General features: G+C 35.0%; 2 protein-coding genes across 10 annotated transcripts in view; one reads left to right on the top strand and one right to left on the bottom strand.

Annotated features, from left to right (window-relative positions):
• Positions 1-938, top strand: part of LOC149551507 (uncharacterized) — a 50,268-nt gene extending 49,330 nt beyond the window's left edge. For all 9 annotated transcript variants that reach the window (XM_089787008.1, XM_089787006.1, XM_089787009.1 and 6 more), the window contains one exon: positions 200-938. In XM_089787008.1, the coding sequence (XP_089643134.1) occupies positions 200-244 (45 nt within the window). In that variant the 3' untranslated portion in view covers positions 245-938. The remainder of the gene's footprint in view (positions 1-199) is intronic.
• Positions 939-5,168: 4,230 nt separating this feature from the next.
• The window catches only part of TPLATE (ARM repeat superfamily protein), a 99,309-nt gene continuing 78,880 nt past the window's right edge, over positions 5,169-25,597 (bottom strand). The window contains exons 7-8 of the mRNA XM_089787005.1: positions 14,348-14,809; positions 5,169-5,912 (exon numbers count right to left, since the gene is read on the bottom strand). Coding sequence (XP_089643131.1) covers positions 5,436-5,912; positions 14,348-14,809 — 939 coding nt within the window. The 3' untranslated portion in view covers positions 5,169-5,435. The remainder of the gene's footprint in view (positions 5,913-14,347; positions 14,810-25,597) is intronic.

Genomic DNA, 25,597 nt, shown 5'->3' with positions numbered 1-25,597 from the left:
TGTTTTTAACACTAAATAGAACTCATTTATTTGTTTTTATTAAAGTCTTGGTTTTCTATTAATGTCAGTTTATCAGTCCTTAGCATCATTCTTTGAATAGTAGAATTCATTATTTGCTATGATGCCCTTCGATTATAATTATGCTTATTAACCTGGAATCTTAATTTTCCTTTCACAATTAATAATGTTTTTGTTACAGGATTTAGAAGATTATATGCATATGGTCCAAGGAAGGCAACAATGAGGACAAGATTTTGTACTATAGATGGGCGACAGAAGATTTGAGGCAGTGGTCCAAGAAAGGCAGCAACAAGTACAAGACTGAAATAGTATGGCAAGTGTAGTGGAGACAGAACCCCAACATTGCCTTATGCAGTCCATAAAAACACATTCTTTTCTAGACTAGAATCAATAAATCTATTCATTGGCTTCTTCCAGAAGCAAATAAGTCTCTTCACCACAAGGCGGAGATCACACTCTATTTTAATAAGCAATTAAGTTAAGTTGCCAGTCCTTCTAGTTTTAACAACTTCTCGAATCTGTTGCCCCATCTTGTACTATACAACTGTGGAAAGTTGGCCATGTAATGTCTGAAGAAATAAAACTACAGAAACCTTACTGATACTACTTCCAAAGCTCTTGCTTTAGAATCCTTTTTAAATATTCTACTTGCATTTGTTTGCCAATACATAGAGAGAAGTCAGATGCTTTTCTCCCATCAAGAAGCATATTCTTGCGTATAGAAGTGTCTGGATCTAGTTGAATTTACTAGATGGAGCTTTGTATGGATCATGTTTTGGAACTCACTAATTTTGTTTGCCAAATTTAATTTTAAGGAACACTCCTATCAGGTGTACACTATCGTATGCAAGAAAAGCAAAATTAGAGCTGTATAAAATTTTACATTACAGGGGATAAAAGCATAAAGAACTTGAGTACGCTTGTTTTCGAGTTGCCCTATTTGATTAGTCAAATGATTTTTAATAATTGCAGACTGTTGGACTTGCATTTCAAAAACATTTTCACTTTTCCATAGAGGAAGACTGGTTGACTGTTTTACAGCATGATTGGTTTGTTAATGATTTTCATTTTAATTTGTTATGGACTTCGGCATGCAATATATTAATCAATTAATAATTTAATATAGTTAAGAGATTTGTATACCTCAATTTTTAACTAGAATTACAGACTGTTGGATTTGCATTCCAAAAACATTACCACTTTGTCATAGAGGAAGACTGGTTGACTATTTTACAGCATGATTGATTTGTTATGGACTTCAGCATGCAATGTATAAATCAATCAATAATTAATATAGTATGGATGCATCACTCTTTCCATATGCAAGAATGAATGCTCATATCAAACAAAGAACAGTGCGTTTTTCCCATATGATGAATCACTTGACCGAATCTCTGTATAATTTAATATGCATTTTGGTCTCCCATATGTTGAATCCTTTTACTGAATCTCTGTATAACTTTATATGCATTTTAGTCTCTTGGATTTTTTATGGATAAAAGCTAACCTCTTTCATGCCCTTGCCCAAATTATTGCTCCAGTTTACATGTTTACTTGTAATGAAGTCAATTCACTCCATTGAAGCCATGTAAGCTGAGACGTGAGTAAACTTTTTATTCCTCTATATGCATCGTTAAAAGCAAATTAAAACGAATTGGATTTGTTTTTTTGTCAATATTCACATGGATGTCAACGCTCTTAAGAAAGGGATTTGTTCCAATAAAAAGTTCGAGATCATCTTCTCATGTTGTCATACGTCTGCTACTTTTGTAACAAATTACTTCATCAAATATGGCATCGATCAAGACCCTCCGGCTTTTCTAGATAAGCAGTTGAGTTCGTGTAAATGTGGTGGCTCCTTAACTTTGTGAAACGTGTTTGTGAAAATGACAATTAGAAGTAGAAAATATATATATCATTCAATTATTATTTTCCATCAATAGAATACAGATTTTTATGAGAAATAAAAGAATGATTGTTGTATTTGGTTAATAACAAGGGGCGCATGCACCCAAGTTTGTGTCTTCATGTTTTTATGGTTCACTGAAGTAGTATTGCATAAAAGGGAAATTAAACTAGTTACAATTTTTAGCAAGAACTTGTTGACGATAAACTTTTTCATCTACTTAAATAATAATAATAAATTGTTGACTACTTAAATCAAAGTACCAAAATATGTAGTAAGTTTGAGGAGGAGTACTAATATTATGAAAAAAAATTGAGCAAAATTGTAAAATAGTCACTAGTAAAACATAGTGTAAACTTTTAAAAATAACATTTTACAATTGTCAAAAATAAACATCAATGTAAAACTAATAAGAAATATATATAAAATAAAAAATGAAAAATATTTAACTCTGTATTTGAACTTGGTAAGATAACTAGTAAAATATATAGTGTAAACTTAAATAAATAACATTTTACAAATTACAAAAATAAACATCAATGTAAAACTAATAATAAATAAATTTAAAATAAGAAATATAAAACCTTCAACTCTATATTTGATTGAAATATCTAAATTATACAACTTAAAAAACATTTAACTCTATAAATTCATGACTTCTTCATAAACTATCTTAAATAATAAATGTATTTAAAATAAGAAATATAAAACATTTAACTCTATATTTGATTAAAATATTGAACATGGTAAGAAAAATAGATAGTGATAATTAAATATTGATTAGAATGGTTCAATAACATTTTACAAATTATAAAAATAAATATTAATGTAAAACTAATAATAAATATATTTAAAATAAGAAATATAAAACATTCAACTTTATATTTGAACTTGGTAAGGAAAATAGATAGGGATAATTAATATTTGATAAGACATTCATGTGTCAGATGGAAGATAAAAATGATTATCTTTTTTTAAATATTAATCCACTTGTCACAAATATGGAAAATATAAAATTGTAATTAATCCATTCGTTAATATAGTTGTTCGAAAATATTTGTATTTTTGTTGGAAAAAATTGAATTTTTTCATTGCCTTTTTTATTATGGGCAAATACAATTTTCAAAAGATTGTATTTTCCAATTTCAAAAAAATATTTAAATTAATATAGCTTTTGCAAACATTAGTATATCTTCAATTTTTTAGATTTATGTAACTAATATATCTAATGATTCCATTAGTTTCCTGCCTTAAGAACTAATAGAAGTGTGACATTTAATACATCATATTGTAGCTCCTAACGTCTAACCAAAGCTATTTAATTAAAAAAATGTTATTTTTTATTGTATAAAAACAATATAAAATCAATTGTCGATTAATAGTAACAAAAGAGACTAGAGCAAGGATAGCTTTGTTGATTGTCTTTAGCTTTTTTGGTCATGATCATTCCTTCTTGAACATTAATAAATTTGTTCTCTTCAATGCATCACTTTATCTTTGAGTTTGAAAGTTGTATTCCTTTTTGTGCTTCAACTTATCACTTTCTTTGGCACCATTCAACTTGGGCAAATGCACTCATACCTTGTGAATTACATTTTCGATTGGGTAGTGGTCTGATTTTTAATAAATTTTACAAATATTTTTACTTCTAAACGAGTGTAAGTTTATCCTCTTATATAATAAATTGAAAGAGCTTCTAGCATTTTTTCTCAAAATCACTCTATGTTTATTTTTGTTTAAAGGATATTTGTTATCCAGAACGTATAATAAATTCAGAAATTATAATAGAACTCCACATCCATGGTTCTCTTTAGCATCAAGACCAATCCTTACAAATAGACCCCACAAAAAATCTCATTCAGAAGGCATGGCCTCACCTCATTCTTCTTTCATAGATCCAAAAGCAAGGTTATTATTACTTTCAATATTATCTTACTACAATTTGTTTACAGGCTTATCATTGTTTGATTATAATTTCACGAAGAATGAAATTTATAGAATAATGGAAAAGTTTACATAAGAGTTGAAAACAACATCAAGAATGGAACAGCTTATATATAAAGTCGAAACTCCAATTAGCTAGAATTTCGGTGTTCTTATCTCTTTCTTTTTCTTCTTCTAAAGATATGAACTTGAGAAATTCTTCAAAGTTGAAACCAATATTATACTAAATGGTCAATGTACGCATATTCGTGCTATTTTTCTTCATTTTACATCAGCCATAAGACTGGGTATATGTTCAACTTGTGCATATGCTTTGACATCAACTAATTTGTTAACATTGACTGTTTTGCCACTTGAGATACAATAAAATGAGGAACACGTCAATATGTATAAACAAATATATAGCAAAAAATGCTCGTGCTACATTATATTAAAAAACAGATGGTCGGTCATCTAACGCATTTAGCCAGTACAGTGAAAATCCATTAACATGTATCCTTGAAAGAAGTTGGATGTATTATTCGTAACTGCATAAAAAAATCGAACATGGCAGTCTTTCAAACATAGCTGATTTTTCTGATTAAAAACCATACATCACAAAAATATGAATGTGATTTAAAATTCTATTATATTAACTCTGATGTATTAGTTTAAGGTATTTTAAAGATAATGTCTTTAGTTTCTACTATGCAGCAGCGATAGACACTGAAATGTTGTTACAGTCATGAGACTGAATTCTATTATTGATAGACGAATCGTACAGCATAATCATGATTAGTTAACATTAAACTGAATAGTGTGCTAGACAATTTAGTAAGATTTGGTAATCCAATCGTACCATGAAGTAATATATCTTGTCAGATATGAAATGACTAGATCAGGATAATGCCAAATCATACTTCATAAGTTTAAAAACTCAAGATAGCAACCATACAATGGTACTGCCACTGGACCAAGTATAAATTGTACAACAGATATGACAGTTATTAGTTACAATATCAATATTTTCTACGTTGAGCACAGCAAAAGGCATCATAAAACATCATCACTTTAATGGAATGCTACCTAAAAATGTATTTCAACATGAAAGGTACATTGCTTACGCAAAGGTGCAAGTGAAATTAGTGCAAATAAAAGAGCAAGGTCACATACCCACCTGTTCTTATGTTGTAGAGGACTTGTTTTACATCAGGATGAACAAACTTTTACAATGAAGGAAGATATATTGTTCATTGAGCTTGCAGAATGAACAGATATATAGAAATCAAAAGGTCACAAAGAGTGGTAGCATATCATGTACCGGTCAAAACATTCTGAATTGAATTATGAAAACCCAGAAAAGGAATAAAAGAACAGCCGACATGTTTTTAATGTCACACAAAACTTAAATCATTGGTAACTGCTACTGAAAACTGAAACAATAATTCAGCATCAGTTTTCCAACAATAAAAAAATTAAGTTGAAAAATAACTCTTATGGATAAAATTACAGCCCTCAAAAAAGAATAGCGAGTCCCTCTATACACAAAAAAATAGGAAAAATAACATTTCATGGGAAATGGCAATCAATTCACTTCTGTTAATTTACTTATACGGAACATTTGCCATTCCTCTAACACTGCTTGCTGCAATGCACGATGCTCTGCCTCCTCTGCAGTCAATGTCATTAGAGTTGAAGGTTCTTTAGGTTTCTCTTCAACCTTGTCAGGGTTCTCTTCTTCTTCCTTGGGAGGCTGCGGGGGTGGCTTGGCTGCTTTTAGAATGGCTATTTGCTCCATTGACCGTCTCAGCCTCTCAGCAGCTGCTTCCTTTACTTCCTCCTCTGCCATGTATTCTACTGCTCCATCTGTAAGATCATCTAACCAGTCTTGCAAGTCAGCACCAATCTCATTCACCATAGATGCTTCAGATGCTCGAATAACAAACTTGCATATCATTGTGGTGGTCTCATCCCCAAAATCAACATTCACGCTTACTTCACTTGCACCAAAGATCATCATGCCCAAGAATCCTCCATGCCATGTCTTTGCAGAATAGCATAGCTGTACAATGTAGTATTACAGACAACATATTAAAAGAAATGAAAGAGAACAAATTTAGAACTGCATGACATTTATGTGTGCCACAGAGAGAGAAATGAAAGAGAACAAATTTAATACTGCATGACATTTATGTGTGCCACGGAGAGAGAGAGGGAGAGAGAGAGAAGAGGATAACAAGAGAAACATATACACTAGCACAAAAAATATGTCAATTGAGTTGAGCGAAACAATTAAGAACTACATGACAAACTGGGTCAATGTGCCCAAATCACCACCAGATAAAATAACAAGAACTAGTTAAAATAGAAAAAACTACAGATATGGTTTGTTTTTATGAAAGGCAAAGCCAAAAACCAATGGCATTATTTCCAGCTGCCCTTGCATGTAACAGCTCTGGTCACAACAATCTTGTCCATTTGTCTGATTTTCCTGGCTGGGAATTAAAAACAATAATGAGAAGGAAGGTAAGGATGCAACCTCAATTATTGTTAGGTGGAAGTTCGCAAAATCAGACATTTTCTTTAATTATTATCGACGAGTCAAGAAACCTCAATTACTGTTGGTTGGACAAAGTAAAATTCGAACATTCTATAAATCTTGATTAAAAAACGAGGCATGATACAGGCAGTGATCAAAGCCCAAGCTGTTCCCATATAGTCTTTGGTTTGCAAATAGCACGATAACCTACATTAGATTTTACAAACCCTTGCAATGATGGGAAATGTTTGGTTTGCAGACAGCACTTCAGTTCGAGTAGGATCTTACAGGCCTCGTAGATGTATCCAAACTAACCCAATTATGAAAACCCAAAGGCTGCTGGTGAGGATGATTCAGGCACAGGTGGATATGTCTTCCACGGGCAGAATTGTGTACTGATAACGACAGCCTCGATAAACCAGAACATTCTCTCTTCCCGAGGGCACTTGTATCTTTTGTATTCACAATGCAGCTTGCATTTTTATAGTTTGTTATGAATGTATATTCAGTCCTACATCAGCACACATTCAGCCAGGTTGTTTTACTTCAGTGACTCTTGCAGACAATACAGTAAACTTTATTGGATCTATGTTCTGATGACCCCAAAACATTTAATATGTATTCATGTCACCTTGAGCAGTGTCAAGTTTTATAACTGTATCTGCCACGGAAATCAACAGCTTCAGGAGTCAGGTCATTTGTTATTTCATACTTTTAATCATAAGATGTGTTGATTTAACTTCATAGGCTCTAGATACAGGCTAAAAGAAACTATCCAAGATTTAGTAAGGTGGTGTGCCCTAAGCAGGTAATCTATCAACCTCTCAGAAAAGGCACAAATATCAAAATAACCATGCAATAGGAAGACATATTAAAATTCTTTTGAGAAGACAAAAAATGTATCAAGATCCCCTCTTAAGATCAATAGAGAAGCAAGGTTGCTAAATCCCAATTTTTGGCCCAAATTTAAATGTCCTTTATAGCGTTTGTTAAAATTTAAAGTTCATCGAGGACGATGAAACACAAGGGGGAAGGGTATGTTACATCCCATTTTTTGGCTCAATTTAAAAATGTTCATATAACAGTTGGGGTTTCATGTGAAGTCATTTGACAGGTAAAATTAATTATGATCATGATGGTTAGATGGTTGATCCATATAATTTCATATGAAGGTGACTTGTTAGTTAATCGTTATGATGTTATTGTAACGTTACCTTGGAAAGTTCGTTATTCATCATAAATTCATGGGAAGTGAAATGATGGTTAGCCATTATGATGGTTTATTAAAAATAACTAGTTATAGTAATTGTGATTATATTGAGTATGATATTATCGTGGAGGATCTCTTTCCTTGTAAGAGCACCTCAAAGGGGTGAGAAGCATTGCCTGAAAGGAATTGGGCACGGGGGCACCACCTACCATTGAGAAAATAAGCAAGAGTCCTAAGCCACCATAACCAAGGAGAAACGACTAGGCAAACAAGGGTATACTAAGGGACAACCATGAGCTAATCGGTCCAACTTATATAATTTAATAATTACTCAAGCTTAAATCAAATTAAGAACTATAGTTACCTTTGAGCTATATTATTTTATGTTCTAATAATATCTTACGACACTGGCCCTATATCTTATGTTTTAATATCTAATTTATGTTTTAATAACTAATATATGTTTTAATATATTCTTAGCAATAGTTTATTTTTCTCTTTGAGCAGCCACAATTCTATATTGCTCTCATCGGCCTTTTTATTACTTTATTATTTTTTGTTTGGCCATATAATCAATTTTACTATTACTACATGAGCCGATGGCCAAAGAATCTTGTAACTCATGCCACATTGTATCTTGCTTGTAACTAAGCTACGTTTCACATGATGGCTCATTATTATTGCCTTATTACCGTTCTCTGTTCTGCTCTCGATATTCTTTCTGCAATTGAATCATCATTTTCAACATTGCTTCCTTTTAAAAGTTCTTATATCAGTGCATAGCCATTCATTGCAATTGCCTCTTGGAGGCGGCCTTCTGTACAAGTAGTCAGAGCTACACATATTTTGCAAATATGACCAATACCAGGTCATGTTGTTAAGTTTGCATGTGTCAATATATATTATGTAAATAGATCGTGATGCTTGACTAAAGCAGTAAAGATTTTCCTATGCTATTTTACCGATTAAAAATGAAACAATGATGTTTTTTATAAACAGCAAGACAGAGCCAAAATGCAAGATTTCTATTAGTTAAAGTAATACTGAAATATAAGCCAGTACAGGGCAGACTTATACAGGAACATCATGCTATACATTTCCTGCAATAAGAATTATATGTCCTAGATAATTAGATTTGTAAGAGCTTACTTCTATACCATTGTGTTTTTAGGAAGCCAGAATGGCTGATGACTGAATAAATTTACTGGAACTGTCGTTTTTGTTATCAACACCAGATTGGCTGATATACTAGGTGTTATATATGTATGCTTAAATGTTTCCAGATGTCTTTTATTTGAGCCAAAGCCAGAAAGGCAGAAGAATAGGCCATGCATATTAAGATATTATTTCACATTCTCTTTAACAAGCTAAGGCCAATTAGGCAGATTTCTTTGGCTGTGATTGCCATTACTCATACAAACACCCGATGAATCATCTAGAAAGACCAGTAAGGTTGAGATGAAGGGTGTGGAACAAAGGATACTCCTGCATGATAAAAGAAGAAACCATCAGTAACCCAAGCAAGAAAGTGAAATTAATAAAAGAAACATGCATCAGCTTGTGGTAGTCCAGTGTATAAGTCTTGTTTGTGTAGTCGAGCAGTGGGTTGATACTCTAACACCAGGTTGCACGGTGGTTGAGCAGTGGTGGTCCTAAGCCTAATCTCAGGTAGGGAGGGCCTTTCTCGGTTGAGATTGTGTGGAGATACTTTAAAGTCCGTGGTTGGGAGGTTAAGCCCCTGACAATGCTTCTCCTCTCCACCAAGTGCCAAGACTTACACAAGACAGAGTTAAGATCTCCATCCAATATCTCCGAGTAACAAGTATTTTTACTTTTATGAATTTGGAATATCAAGTTGAAGGTATTTTAGTTATTCCCTTCAATGCTTATAATTAGTTATTCCCTTCAATGCTTATAAATCGGTTTTCCTTTCAATGTATTAGGAATCAGATAAATCAGTTTTTTTTCAACTGAACATGAAATTAACTGCTTGAATGAGATAGGCTTACTTGATGATTGTTATAACTGTCCTTCATTAATGTGAATATAAGTCAGAATGTATCTTTTATTTACATTTAATTGTCATAATTAGCAATGGGAAAAAGGGGGGTGTTAAAGAGTTTTGTTGCCCTAAATGGTACTAGTTATTATGATACAGTGGTATAACTTTTTGTGCCTTAAGCGATATATGTGGACTGACCTGGGTTTTGCAGATGTTTCCCTAGGCAGATTCCGGTTTTCAAATTTAGGATATTACAAACTTAAAATCCTCAATTTAGTTTTATTTGATTATGCCTTAGTCGTAATCAAGATTATTAATTAATTATATGCATCAAACTAGATTTTAAATAGCATTATGTTCATGAACATTATATCGATACATATTATATAAGAAAGAAGTTTTAAAATAGCACATAGTGGCAAAAATGCATTTGACTTGGGTTTATATGTGTCTCTAATATCACCCTACTTCCAAGATGTGGATGTTTCCAGAACACTGGGATTTGGGAGAATATCCCCTGCCTCGCTGCCACCTCTGCTAATATGTCAGGGACATCCTTGGGACATTTGTGGAAATTGCAGCAGTACCCTGACTGTCCAAGGGACACATAACTGTTTCCACACATCCCAATCAGAAATTTCAAGCAAAAAAAAGGTCGTAGAATAGCGAAAATGACATTCATAATGAAGGTGTCTGCGCGGGTTTGGAAACTTTATTTGCACTTTGCTAGCAGAAGCATTCCAAGTGTGCAGCCACCAAACCCAATGAGGAGTGTTTACACCTCAACCCCAATTGGGGCTTTGCCTTCAAACCCGTGCTGCACTTTTGAGCCCACTAGGGCCTCTGCCCCTAGAGCCCCACTGGGAGCTCTATCACAACCCCACAAAGAGCACTAACCTTTGAACCCAAAGTTCAGACCTCCATCCACCACTGCTGTTGTTAATGCAATCACTCAGTATCCCAAATTTTCATTTGCAATTCTTGTTCTTGATTTGCTCCCAAAGTTCCAAAAGTCTGCCCACCATTGTTAATGTTTAAATTTCAATGCGATCACTGTCATGTTTTTAATGTCTATTAATTTAAACTTAAGACAATATGCCAAATTTTCATGTCCAATTTTATACTTGTTCCTTAACCCTTTAATGGCATCCCCATGCCAAAAATGTTCCGGGGACATGGAACACCTAGGGGGACTTTGAATTTTATAGGAAATTTGACACAAAATAACACGTTTGGCACAAGAATTCTGTTAATTCTTATATTTAAAATTTTTAAAGTTCTATAATGCATAAGTGCATGCTTTATCCATGTTTTCATATGAAATTGTAAACTTCCCTACATATTTTAATTTTCCCTATTTTTATATAGCAGTCCCCTAGCCATCCCCAAAATTGGCAAAAAAAACTGCCTTCCTAGAAACTTGTCTCCCCTGTCCCTTGCCATACCCGTCCTAGAAACTTGGGCTGACCTTGCTAATTTTTCAAGTACTATATGTATTTGTGCCATCCCCTTGCCAACCGTGCTCAGTTGTCTCCCAGCCAACCCCAAAACCCGTTCCCCCATTATAAAACTATCTGGAACTATGCCTATCTTCCTCTTCAAGTACAGATTTGATGATGTACACTTTTACAACATCGAGAACATCAGAACGATTTGCTGGAAATAACTTTTTGATTGCTGAGAATTGTCTCCTGGCCTCCTTTACTCCAATAAAAATATTTTCTAAAGACAAGATGAAATGCTTTTTGGGTAATTGACTCACAAATTATAACATTTTTGCAATTCATGTTTTGGATTTAATAACCCTAAGGACAACCTTTTGTAAATGGTCACATTCATGAGATATTGCTAGAAGGTATATATATATATATATATATAGATCTGGCATGGCATAGGCTGGACCCAAACAGCAGAACAGCATTATTTATTGTCAAAGTTAATGTCAGGATAATCACAAGAATTTTATAATTTATAAAATGATAATGTCATAATTGATTCATATAAATAAGCAATGGTGACAAGAAGAATCCCATTGATGACAATGTTATCACCCTTTTCTGACCCACTATCATTGGGGTTCCTCTCATGGAGAACATTTGTGATTGGTTGAAACTTTGAGACATAATTGGTATATCATTACTGGGTCACGATAGATCTCTTGCTAAATGCAAGACCCTGATTTGATTCAGATGATAGATATGACCTACAACCTGAGTGGACCCTATAGCAAAGGCATGTGTGCTCTACTCGGGAGCTTACAGGTTCAAATCCAGATGAAGGTAAGTTTGTAGTTGTACAAATTTTTAAGAAAATTTATAAGGTGATTTAGTTTCTTGCATATCACACATATGCTGCAGAAGATGATTAATAACCTATATTTATGCCATTTAGGAGGTGACTAATCTCACAGTGACTACGAATTAGGAGCCTGAAATTACTGAATGACTTGTCTGTACAGAGATAGCTTAATAGAATTTTTGTTGGTTCCTAGCAAAAAGGAAAGCCCAGTATAAAGTTTCAAAATTATTATAAGGAGAAAAACAAAGGAAATTTATTCATCCCTGCACAGAGCTAGCATTAAAACTTCAGTATTATCAGTTATAAGTCTCATTTGTTGTTGACCTTACAAACCACCTTTACATTTAACTCATTGTTTTACTTTCTTGCAAATCATGCAGATGCTGTAGAAGATGATTAACTATCTATATTTATCCCATTTAGGAGGTGACTAATCTCATGGTTACTACAAATTGGGCCTGAAAATAATGAATGACTTGTCTTTACAGAGATAGCTTAATGGAATTTTTATTGGTTCCTGGCAAAAAGGAAAGCACAATATATAAGTTTCAAAATCATTAGAAAGGAGAAAAACAAACAAACATTTTTCATCCCTGTATAGAGATAGTACTAAAACTTCAGTAATATCAGTTAAAAGAGGTAAAGTAACAAATATTTACTTCAGTTATTTAAATTTTTGTTGGTCCCTAAAAAAGAAAAATACTATAGCTTTCAAAGTCTGTGATATTAGCTGTATCTTTAAACCCAACTTTTGGAGATCAGGGTTAGGTTCTTCCTGTTGATGTTTTATAGCATCGGGAGTAACCGCTGTTAACTGTATACAGCAATACCTGTGATCTGTTTGGATTGTATTCGCTATCTAACATTAAGGTTGTAATCATTGTCATTAAGACCAAAATCGCTGCAAGCGACTAGTTAAGGAATTAAGATAATAAACATTAAGCAATAAGAGCAATTAGAGTTATGATCTTTTAAAGAGATACAAATAGAGGAAAGGTCGTCTCTCTTCCGTAAGAGAGACGACCCCTTCATGTTACCATTTCATAACAGACCTCATTCATTGAAAATTGATACCAGCAGAGAACTATGATAATGCAGAAAGAATTCACTTCTTATTGAGGAAAGACGACCCCTTCATGTTATCATTTCATAACAGACCTCATTCATTGAGGATTGATACCAACAGAGAACGATGATAATGCAGAAAGAATTCACTAAGTAACAATTGAAGAAGATGGACATAGTATATACAGGCTACAAATATACAGAACAAGATATACAGATAATAGATCGATATAATTGTAAGAAGACAAAAATCAGATATAATTTGCTGTCATACTAAGAATCAATATATAACGTTACAGAATAGTAACAATTGAAGAAGATGGACATAGTATATACAGGCTACAAATATACAGAACAAGATATACAGATAATAGATCGATATAATTGTAAGAAGACAAAAATCAGATATAATTTGCTGTCATACTAAGAATCAATATATAACATTACAGAATATTGTTCAGGCAGATCGATACATCCTACAGGCAGGTTGATATATATATTATTATGGGCAGATTAATATATTATTGTTCAAGGTGATCAGTAGTTCAAACTTCAAATAGGCCTGGTATTTGGCTGGTTGTGTAATCAGACTTGTGCCTTGTCATAATCTTTATAAGTATCTATTTGTTGCTGAGTTTTTCCCCTTCAAGTTGGAAGGTATTTCCAGGGGATATGCTGTGTGAATTTGTGTGAATTGTCTCATATCTTATTGTCTTAATTTGTTAATTTCTGCTTAAACATCTGTGATACTAAAAGCAACACTTCAAAACATATGAGACCTTGGAAATTTAGAAAACAATTTGAAGTAATGGACATGCCTAAGCACTGCTACATAGATACATTGAACATAATAATAAAAACTTGAAATCCCCATACATGCCATGTGATACACTTTAAGACCCACAGCAACCAAGAAGCATGCAAGTACTTAGATCTTTAACACAAAAATACAAAATATATTTCCAAACAAAAGCAACAGCATACACCAGAAATGTTTTGCAGATTCATAAAAAAAGTGAAGAGCTGATTCCATAAAGAGAATTGTTTGATGGATTATATTTTGGTAAGGAATCACAAAATTGATATGTAAAATAACAATACCTAGACAAAAGAAAACACTTATAATGAAATCCACCATCCATTCTGGACAGGAATGATACAAGAATCATACTGGCATCTTGATAAAAAAAAAATTGATGTAATCAATCCCTAGTACCCTATTATAGTTCCTTCCACAGAAGGAAAGACCATAAACAAACAGAAGATCTACACATGTACGAAATGAAAAGCATCCTCAGGAACATATGTTACAATTTAGGTCATTTGTAGTTTCTAAGCAATGTCTTCTTGGCAACTCAAGCAAATATATAAAACTAAGCTTACCTGAAATCCTGCTACAGTTCGAAGAACATGAGAACACACTAGTTGAAAAGGCTTTGATGGAAGGGACTTTAAACCACTCAGGAAAGGCGGAGCATCACTCTCAAGAGCAGCAGTTGCCCTGAAACCACTGCCTTCATATGTATAGACACCAGTAAACTCCAAAATTGCTGGAAGGCTTGGCCATATACGGAAATATTCCACAGGTGAGCATTTGTGTGGTAAAAGTAATTCGGTTAGTGGTATTTTATAAGGCTGACACCTTAAAACCACAGGTTCTCCAACATCTGGTTTCAAGGTCCTCCTATGTCGCATAACATGTGTAGGATCATCCTCCGCAAAGTCTCCATCATAAAAATCTCCAATACTTGCAGTTCCATGGAAAGGATAATAAAGCACTTGTACCCAGAGGGCACACCGCTCAAATTGTGATACACCTAAAGTTACACTGCACATTACAGGATCCTGCAACAAACTTTCAAAATGTAAGAACTTTTGAAATAATGCCTTTTTTAATGAGTTATATCAAATACCAAAGCAACTGCAAAACTAGCGCCCACAAAATGAACAATCAGAATGAGTAAACAGGAAATGAAAATCAAATATCATTTTGTTATCCAGAAGCACCTTTCTATTTTCAGAATGGCCATACTAGGTATTATACCTCAAAGCCAGAAAAATGACAGGTAAAACAAAATTTATAAAAGCACATTGACACAGTGACAACAACTAATACCCATTTTATTAATTATAGTACATCATTTTTCTGTCTCTAGCTTTGTCAGTTTGTCCTTTGGATACACATAATCGTTTGTTGATTTGTTTTTGTTTGTAAATAGCCATGACTGTGATATGATTTTATACCACGAGTATCTATCTAAAGGAGTGACTATAGGAGCTCTTCTATAATAATGAAGATGTAAGCCCTATAAATTAGCATTATGTATCATTGGAACAATGTAATATAAGCACAATACTTCTAAATTTCTGTGATAGTGTCAGAGCATCATCACTCGCGCCTGCTACTGATTCTTATCCACTACATATTTCACTCCTTGTTAATCTTTCAGTCAGATATCTTCTTCCAAACAGCCAACGCTTAACTTTGAATTAATGTCAATGTGTCACATCTTTAGCAATCCACAATTCTATTGCAAATGCCCTATATCAATTTTCCACTGCTCCATCATTGAGCATCTTGGGCATGCTATTGCACCACTTGGGAAATAGGGATTGTACAGAACTCCCCCTTGAATCAAAACTCCAGCTAGGGTATATCAATATCTAGTGAGGAGAAAAGATGCAAGTCTGATCATTGTGGTGTGGATAAACAATCACTTGTTTCTTTAGTATAGATCGTGATACATGACTAAGGTGTGTGAGGGGCAAGCTTGTCTATCACAGACATGGTGACTTGAGCAGTAAAGGCCGTGATTTTATTCTATAGATCAACAGTTCATAGCATGGTTTGGATGCTCTTCATTAAACTCAAAAGAAATATCAAGCTGAATAATTTATTGTTACAACTGAATAATCTATTTTATATAGCTTGACAAACAAGCTAAGTTGTCTCGTTTGCCCAAACTGGATGCTGGACCATGTTACAAGATTCAAGAAGAGTTGGCAGATTAACGGATTTCCAGATGATTGATTGATTAACAGAGGAACAAATGTGTTCCTTATAAAGAATTACAAGGACGTTACAACATAGACTGAAGACGGAATTAGAAACAAAACTAGAGACAGGATAGGAAACATTCCTATCCGGACTGAAGAAAAAAGAGACGGGATAGGAAACATTCCTATCTAGACTGAAAGATGGACTACAGAAAAGTAGTTAACTATTATAGAAAGTATAAGATATTATCTTAATACCCTCCCTTAATGGTCAACGTACGAATGTCAGAACATTCTGGGATAAATGAGACCCTCCCTGGATCTACAAAATGTTGAAACCAAGAAGCTTTGCCAAAAGAGTGCTATGACTCAAAATAGGTTACAATTACAAAACTTCGTTTTTGTGAAAAAAAGGTAAAACCCAGAATCTCACGCAACCTTGCGTATTACAGACAACTTGAAATGATTTTTGAGGAGAAAATCAACAAACCCATGATCTCAGAAACAAATTCAGAAGGCTCTGCTCTTGTCGGAAGTCTCATGAAGACCTTTTAGATGTGTCCAGATTTCGGCAGCTGTCTTGCCGGATGGAATCTGAGAAAGCTGGTCATTAGCTACGGATAGTTTGAGAAGCATTACTGCCTCTTGATTATTCAGATCCCATGTATCTTGATCAAGACCCGGAGAAGTCAGACACTGCGTAACACCCAGAACAAGTTGATCGGTGTTTCGATATTCGAAGATTGCAATGATGCGCTGCTTCCAGGTTCCATAATTGCGACCATTGAATTTAGAATTATGTTCGAGCAAAATATTTGTCAGAGATGCCATGGCACATTTTTCAATGAAAAACTGTGAAAATCTGTGAAGGCACGTTCTTCAAGGCAAAAATACGAAAGACCCAGAAGAATTAGAGAATGACCCAGAAGAGAGCTCGAAAAACCCAGAAGGAATTTGCTGTCGTTTTTTGGATCCGTTGGCTCGAAAATCGAGGCACCCAGAAAAACGGACGACAACCCAATTGAGCTCTCGAAAAACCCACCAAGATTTTGCAAACAAAATATTTTTTCGACCCCAAAAATTAGGGTTTCGAAAAAAAACGGCCCTATCTAAAAAAAGCTTGAAAAAACTTCAAATTTCTTGATAAAAAATGGCAGATTTTTCTTCAAGGATCGATGTGCATGGACGAATGGGGCTAGAGTGTGCTGAACAAACACAGGCAGACCCGAGTTTGGAAATTTCTCTAGGCCGAAAACCCTAAGCAGGTTTTAGAGAAATTCAACAGAAATAATTTTGAAAAAAATTAAACAAATAATTTCACGAAGAAATTATAAATTTTTTCGAAAAAATTTAAGTAATAGCTCTGATACCATGTTACAAGATTCAAGAAGAGTTGGCAAATTAACGGATTTCCGGATGATTGATTGATTAACAAAGGAACAAGTGTGTTCCTTATAAAGAATTACAAGGACGTTGTTTCTAAAAGAAACAACGTAGACTGAAGACGGAATTAGAAACAAAACTAGAGACAAGATAGGAAACATTCCTATCTGGACTGAAGAAAAAAGAGACGGGATAGGAAACATTCCTATCTAGACTGAAAGACGGACTATAGACAAGTAGTTGACTATTATAGAAAGTATAAGATATTATCTTAATAGACCAAGCACAGTTCGAACTAGTCCATGGTCCTGCTCTACTCTATCTGTGGGCCTGGACAAGGTCTAATGCACATCGGGCTGGTTCAAAGCAAGCCACAGGCTAGTTAGACCCAGGCAGACCAACTGCCTAGCGGGCAGACAAAGTTCAAACTTGGTCAAACTGGGGCCTGTGGGTGGCATCAAAGTTTTTTTTTTGGGTAAATTTTTATTATTATTTTGACATCCACAGCCCTAAAAAGTGGATATGAAAGGCTTATGTTGACTTCTTATTCTCCTTTGGGGTGTACAAATAGGTTATTTTGTCTTGTGCAAAAGCAAATAAGTGGTTGAGCAAGAGTTTGGTTGTTTAAGAAAAGGTTGAAAAATTGATTTGTGGATATTCTTCGAGTGTTTGTTGTGCCTCATTCCTACACCTTTGCAAGACTATAATGAGTGGAAGAGGTAAGTTCTTGTTTAATTTGCTTTTGGTTTTGTTTAAGTTTTTCTTTTTTTTTCTTTTTTTAAATTTCTCTTTCATTGTCCATAAGATCTACCAATTGTTTTCCAGAATTTTTCATTCTATTGCTTTTATATTGAATATGTATACAATTTCTTGCCATGGGAAAAGGAACTACAATGGCATCTACCTCTTCCTCACTAGCCAATACAGAACAAAAAATAGAACCCCATTATGATTCTCCTTTGTGGAAGTATGTTGATATTGTAAGCATAGTTTAAAATCTCGCCGAGATCTCGCTGATAAGTCAACTTATCGCGAGAAGTTCGGCACAGTGAGAAGTAACGTGATTTTATCGCCGGAATTCAGGGCTGAGAAATTCAACTTCTCGTGGCGAGAACTTGGCAATATACCAGCGATTTATCGCCATCTTCTCGCGATAACTTAGGAACTTCTCGCGGGCGGAGCCAGTTAAAACCTACGTCCGATTAAACCGTTTTTTCATTTGTGTTTGCTGCGTTTGGCGTCTTGGGTGGGGAGGAGAAGGGTTTTGGAGCAAAAAATAGGTGTTTGACAGCGATTTGTAACGATTTTCAGCGGCTTAGGAGCGGATTTGAAGCTCTTTCCAAGCAAATCCGGATCCACAAGTAAGTTTCTTAATTTATTTTTCTTTTGAGTTAAATTTTTTTTGTCTTCCCATACTTGCAAATCTTGCATCATACTTGCATATATCTTGCATTTGTAATGTTTTCTAATACATTTTACGGTTTTAGAGTGAATGAGTCATGATAAAGAGGCAAAGACCTAACACCATCTTTTTGCAATTTTCCCAAAAAAAATCAAGTTTTTCTCAATAATTTCATAACTTTAAGGCTAATACATTTTTTGTTTTATTCTCTGATTTTCCAGCAAATATGGCTTCCTCTACATCTGGGGCAGCAGCGTCTTCTAGTGGTCTTGTAGCATGTCCATCTGGATTCATAGGAACGCGCACTAAAGGGGCTAGAGACTTTGCATGGAAATATGCCTTTGAAGGAACAGAGTATAATAGTGTCATATACATAAAATGTGAAAGACAAATCCGTGGAGGCATATCTTGTTTGAAGTACCACCTTGCTGGTATAGAAAAGTGTGACACAAGGATTTGTGATGTGACTACAGAGGAAATAAAAAGGGAGATGATTGTTTTGCTTAGTGCCCAAGAAGAGAAGAAGTTGAAAAGGGAAAGGGCAAAATTGGCCATGAGGGCAGCCATTTACGAATCGCAAGGTATGTTTCCTTTTAAGTTTTAACAATCATTTATTATTTTTTAATCACGACTAATGCTTGTGCTAAAACAATTATCAATTTATCATGATTCATAATGAGATGATGTGGGTTGTGTCATGTGACTAGGTATCCCAGCCACCCTTGATGAAGAAGAAGAAGCAATTGAGGGGATAGTGGGCTCTTTTCGTGGCCCAAGGATCCGCGTACGGAACACACCTACTCGTGGCGGGTCCTTGGGCTCAGCTTCCAATTCTGCTAGGTCTAGTGGACCACAAAGCTCTTCTATTGATGGTTATTTTGTGCATAGAAACACACCTAGAGCACAACCATCATTGGAGGGTACTGGATGGAACCGTGATCTGCATGCACAACTTGACATTCAATGTGCTGATTTTTGGTATTTTAACAAGCTCTCCTTCAATGTTGCAGCAAGTCCATATTTTCTGAATTTTGTGATTGGTTGTACAGTAGCAGGAAAGGGATACAAACCACCTACTCCTACAGCCTTGAGTGGGAGGTAATTCACTTGTTTCAAACTTTAATACTTTTACAGTTTTACAATTTACTTGTTTTTATTAAAAGTAATTAACTCGTGTACTTAAAGTGAATATCATTTTTTATGTTGTGCTTGTAGATTGTTGAAAGATGTTGTTTGTAGGGGCAAAGAAGTGGTTGAAGAGCAAAGGTTAGAATGGAAACAGTATGGATGCACCATACTTTCAGATGGATGGACGGATGGAAGAAACCGTACCATCATCAACTTTTTAGTTTCTTGCAAGGATCAAGTGATCTTTCTTAAATCCTTGGATGCCTCGGACAAGATAAAGACAGCTGAGACTTTGGTTCAAATGCTAGAGAATATTGTGATAGAGGTTGGGGCTGAAAATGTGGTGCAAATCATAACTGACAATGCAGCAGCATATGTGGCAGCGGGTAGGATCTTACAAGAAAAGCATAACACACTCTTTTGGTCTCCTTGTGCAGCGCATGTTATTGACCTTCTTTTGGAGGATATAGGGAAATTGGATTGGGTGAAACCGGTTATAGAGGAAGCAAGGACGATAACAAAATATATCTACAATCACCCTTGGGTCTCTCACTTGATGAGAGACTACACCAAAGACGAGGAGTTGGTTAGACCCGCGGTCACAAGATTTGCAATGATTTTTTTAACGTTGCAAAGTGTTCTTAAACATATAAATCCTTTGAGGCAGATGTTTGTGTGTCCAAAATGGCTAGAGTCAAGTTATTCAAAGAAGGTCAATGGGCAGAGTGTTGCACGCATTGTGTTTGACCTCCAATTTTTTTGCGAGCTTTAGAAATTGTGGATGTGAGTTGGAAACTTCAAAATTTGATTTTTTTTTGTACTTATTAATCAAGTCTTTCATTATTATTTTATAACCCTACTCTCTGATTAATAATTGTTTTCTACTTTTCAACTGTAAGTGGTGAAGCCCTTGATTAGAGTTCTCCGCTTGGTAGATGGGGAACAAACCCCAATGGGGTCAATTTATGATGCCATGGATAGGGCAAAAGAGGCTGTAAGAAATAAGTACAGGGGAGAGAGCCTAAAATTTCAGCCCTTATGGGATATTATTGATAGGAGGTGGAGCAATCAGCTCCACCAACCCATTCATGCAGCAGGGTATTTCCTCAACCCTTGTTACTGCTTCTCTCCATCATATGCAGATCCAATGGAGAGGTCATGGAGGGCTTTAGTGAATGCATGCAGAGGATGGTACCCGACATTGCAGTGAGGGACCTCATTGTGGCCGAGATGGAAGTGTATCAAAATGCAACGGGCAAACTATCCTCCTCAGCCTTGGCAAAGAGAGGCAAACAGACTCAGACACCAGGTACAATATTTGGAATTTCGAGTCTCTCACATGCATGTTAAGTAGATAAATAAGCTACATAAACTTGTCCTCATCTTGCTTTCTAACTCTTTAATATTTATCTTGCAAATGCTTGGTGGCGAAATTGGGGTGGTAATGTCCCTAATCTGCGAAAGCTTGCTCTTCGCATCTTATGTCAGCCTTGTAACTCATCTAGTTGTGAGCGTAATTGGAGCTTGTTTGAATCTATTCAAACAAAGAAGAGGAACAAATTGGCACAAAAACGCCTAAATGACCTTGTCTTTGTGCATTATAACCTCAAGTTTCGCATAAGAAAGGTAATGGCAGCAGCAACTAAGCAACTTGATCTGGATGACATAGATCCTTTTGGCGATTGGATAGCAGAGCAGCCTTCACTGTTCATTGAGGATGAGATATGTGAGTTGGGGAGGGAGGCTATGGAGGAGGGTGGTTTTGCAGTGGGACTAGACGACATTCAAGAGGAGGGCAGTGAGAATGAGGAGTCTAAGGACAGTGACAGTGAGCACAGTGATAGTGAGGATGAGGATGATGAGGTGTCCTTGCTAGGGCCAACACCAGCACCACCACAGACGACTGCTACAGCTAGAGACAGTGATAGTGAGGATGAGGATGATGAGGTGTCCTTGCTAGGGCCAACACCAGCACCACCACAGACGACTGCTACAGCTAGAGCTGCTAGACCCCCTCCCTCTCCCATAGTTTTTACTAGAGCTACTGGGATGGGGAAGAGGAAGAAGTAGACTAGTTTCATATTGAACTTGACATTTATATTTGCTTATATTTTGAGTCTTTGATAAAGACAATTTGGTATTTACTATTTGTAGCTTGTTTCAGAGTTCAGAGTCTGTAGAGTTTGACTACATCAGCATTCCACACGAGGATGCGATTTTGTTACTTATTGCATTTATATATATCTAGATCAGCTTGTTTGGTTTGTTTACTCATTTACTAACTCAATACATGCATCTACTAATTGAATTTTGTGAAAAAAATGCATTTTTAATTAAATTAAAGTCATTTTTTTAATTCCCGATATTTTTCCGAGAAGTTGCCGATTTCTCTCCGATATTTGCCCAGAATTTCTTTTTGGCCTCCCTGAGAAGTGGCCAAGAACGAGAATTTGAACTATGATTGTAAGACACCTTCCAAGAGGTGGTGCATTCCGTTGGAAATGTCAAGGTTGTGATATAGAAGGAATAGTTCATACTATCGTGTGGCGTCATTTGTGTGTGATCCATGAAAGAGTCACGAAATACCTTGGAAAATAAAATGCACCTATACCAAATTCAATAGTATTAAAATATATTGCAGAGCATGTAACAACATAACCGTTGGCAATAAATTTTTTTTTTTTTTTAAAAAGGAATGCAACCCCCCCTCTATATATGTTGTGATAGAAGACTACCCCTTTTATACTGCCTCAACTGACCTTGATACTAAATGTGAAGCACCTCTTACTTACAAAAGAAAGGGACCACTAGAAACTGCTTTTCAAAATCAGAATCGGGAAATCGCCAGCATTGAAGAGGCAAGATGCTTGTTTGCAGATGGGCTGCCTTTTAGTGTCGTTCGTTCTCCAAATTGGAAGATGTTGAAAAGTAGCACAGACCACCTTGTTGGATCAAGAGGTCAAGGGGATTAATGATCAATAGAATCCCATAAAGAATTCGTGATTTGAGACAGGAGTATCAATTGTTTCAATTGAGACATCCCTTGATCAATGTCTTGGTGATGTCCCCTTAGGGGCCATATTTTTTTAATCAATGGATTCTCTGGGGCAAGTAAAAGATCGGTCATTTATTGCTAATATTCTCATCTCTACATTGAACAAATGGATGTTAGAAACATTGTCCAAGTCATAACAAACAATGCAAAGAATTGTAGCGTTGTTGGTTTGTTGGTTGAAGAGCAATTTCAACATATCTTTTGGACACCCTAGTGGTCCATTCACTCAATCTTATGCTTCAAAATATTGGGAACACAATTGGGTGGATCAAAGAGGTGTATGGAGAGATTGGAGCCATCCAAGTATGTCACAAACCACCACAAGACTCAATGAATATTCAAAATGTTCTCACATTTGATGCTACTAAAGGTAAGTGAACTTGAACTCAAGTTAGTAATAAAAAAAAAATTTAATAGTATCTTACAATTTCTGATTTTCATATTTTGATTGTGCAATGTGTATTCTTTTTTAAAGTATTTGATAGTTGTTATTTTTTGGCTCCAATTTATGTTACAGGTTGTTGAGACTCATTTGGCATCAAATTTAATTGTCTTGATACGACTTGTGCAAGTGAAAGAGGCACTCTACAATATGGTAATCAGCAACAATTGGGCTATATGAAGGAGAAGCAACAGTGAGAGAGCAACCAAAATAAAGCAAGCATGTGGAATATCTCATTAAGTTCATTGAGCCCATTATGAGCATGCTTAGGTACACTGATATGGATAGGACTTGCCTTTGAGAGATCTATGAAGCCATAGACTCAATGCTTGAGAAGATCAAGCAAAATGTAAATGAAAAAGAGCAAGATTCCGAAGAGACCTCCTTCAAACAATTACAAGCAATTGTTGTAAAGTAATGGAATTCGCTTACATATGCATTGACGCCAAAATACTATAGCAGCCAATATACTGATCTACTAAGAAGGCTGCCACGATATAAAAGTTTAGAAGTGTCTGATGGGCACAAAGCAGCATTTGAAAGACTCTTGCTTGGTGATGATATGCAAGATTTGATTACAGATGAGTTGATAGAGTTTGTGAATGCAAAAGGACTCAGTAATGATGCTCTTTGTCATCAGTTCAGAAAGGATGCTCATAGTTGGTGGTACCTCCATGGCCAAAGAATCCAAATGTTGCAGCCCCTTGCAATCAAAATTAAATCACAAGTTTAATTTGTTTTCATGACTAGCAAGTAGTTTTTATTTAATAAAATAATAATTTTGTTTTAATTGTTTACTTTGACTTGTCTTTAATCCACTCAATCAACTGTAATAGATTGCAATATAAAAGAGCGGAGAACTTGGTGTATTTGTGCATTACAACTTGTGTCTCATCTCACACAAGGCTCAAGAATACAACGAAGGGGAGACATAGAGGTAAGATATAAATGTAGAGCTTGCGGACATGGATGCTTCTGCTTCTCAGCTTGCACTTGATGAATTTGAAGTTTTGATGTCAATACTATTATCAGTGCAGCTGATCCCATTGGCCTTAGCTCTATTTGTGAGTCAACTAATACCAATGATGAAGAACATTAAAAAAAAAAAATCTAATCATTAGACTTAAAACAATTATACATGAACAGATGTTATGATTTAATTTTAATGTTTTGAGTCTTTGACGTTGAACTTTAAGTATATGATGGTATGATTACAAGTGCTTTTGTTGTTTGAATGTTTTTATGATATTATGCAACATTCTTATCTTTACTCATGCTTCTAGATTGTATAAATGTGTGTGTGTGTGTGTATAAATAAAGTTTACATGTTTTTGAACTAACAGACAAAACCAATTTTCATAATTTTGCCATGCCGATGGACCGGCTCTTAGTCAAAGAACTTGGAACCAAACCTGTATCTCCATCCTACCAAACAGGTCTTCAATAATTTCCAGTAATTCTGGTAACTAGTTGTTTGGTAACCTGAATACTCTTTATTTTATTTTATTTTATGGTATTTATGATTAAAAATTGGTCTAGTGCAAAACTAAGGGTTCATTGTTGGTGGCATTTGACAACCTCGTAGCTTGTCTTAATCAAGGGGAGAATCATTACTTCTTAACATTTATTTTTTATTTTTTTGTAATGAGAAAAGTAATGCATTCACCATTGAGAAGTCTGAATTTAAAGACTTCCACACATGGCAATTTAAGCTACAGTTGTTCTTATTCAAAAAATCTATGAGATGTAGTGACTGGAACTACATTAAAAGTCAACCGGTGCTGATGAAGTCCCAAAATGGACCACAACGAATTGAAGAGTAACAACATTGCTTTATCTTAATTTTTTAGACACGTACCTTCCCCATATCAATGGCCCTAAAGCAAAAAAGACTATAGGGGCTAAATATGATGAAAGATGGCAATATTGTTCAAACTTCAACATATTGGTGAGTGTCATTCCTTTATGAATGAACTAGCTATGATATAAGATAATGATGATGCAAATGCCATTTTGCTGAATACAATGCCTTTCGGTTATCATGATATTGTTGACATTGAACAAAATAGATGTCATTGTATAAGCTGTGATGTTTACCTTGATTAATGACAGAGCTGTGAAAAGGTGATTTAACTATAGAGAAAATTGCAGTGTCTGCCAAAAATTAGTTTTGATCAGTCCTCTAGATCCATGTCTTCTAATTCAAAGGGAAATCAGTTCAAGGGA

The sequence above is a fragment of the Cupressus sempervirens genome, chromosome 6, assembly GCF_028749045.1.
Source record: "Cupressus sempervirens isolate cs-2001-9-10 chromosome 6, ASM2874904v1, whole genome shotgun sequence".
NCBI classification, from domain to species: Eukaryota; Viridiplantae; Streptophyta; class Pinopsida; order Cupressales; family Cupressaceae; genus Cupressus; species Cupressus sempervirens.
Note: the sequence above shows the minus strand (reverse complement) of the source record. Positions and strands in the feature narration are given on the sequence as shown.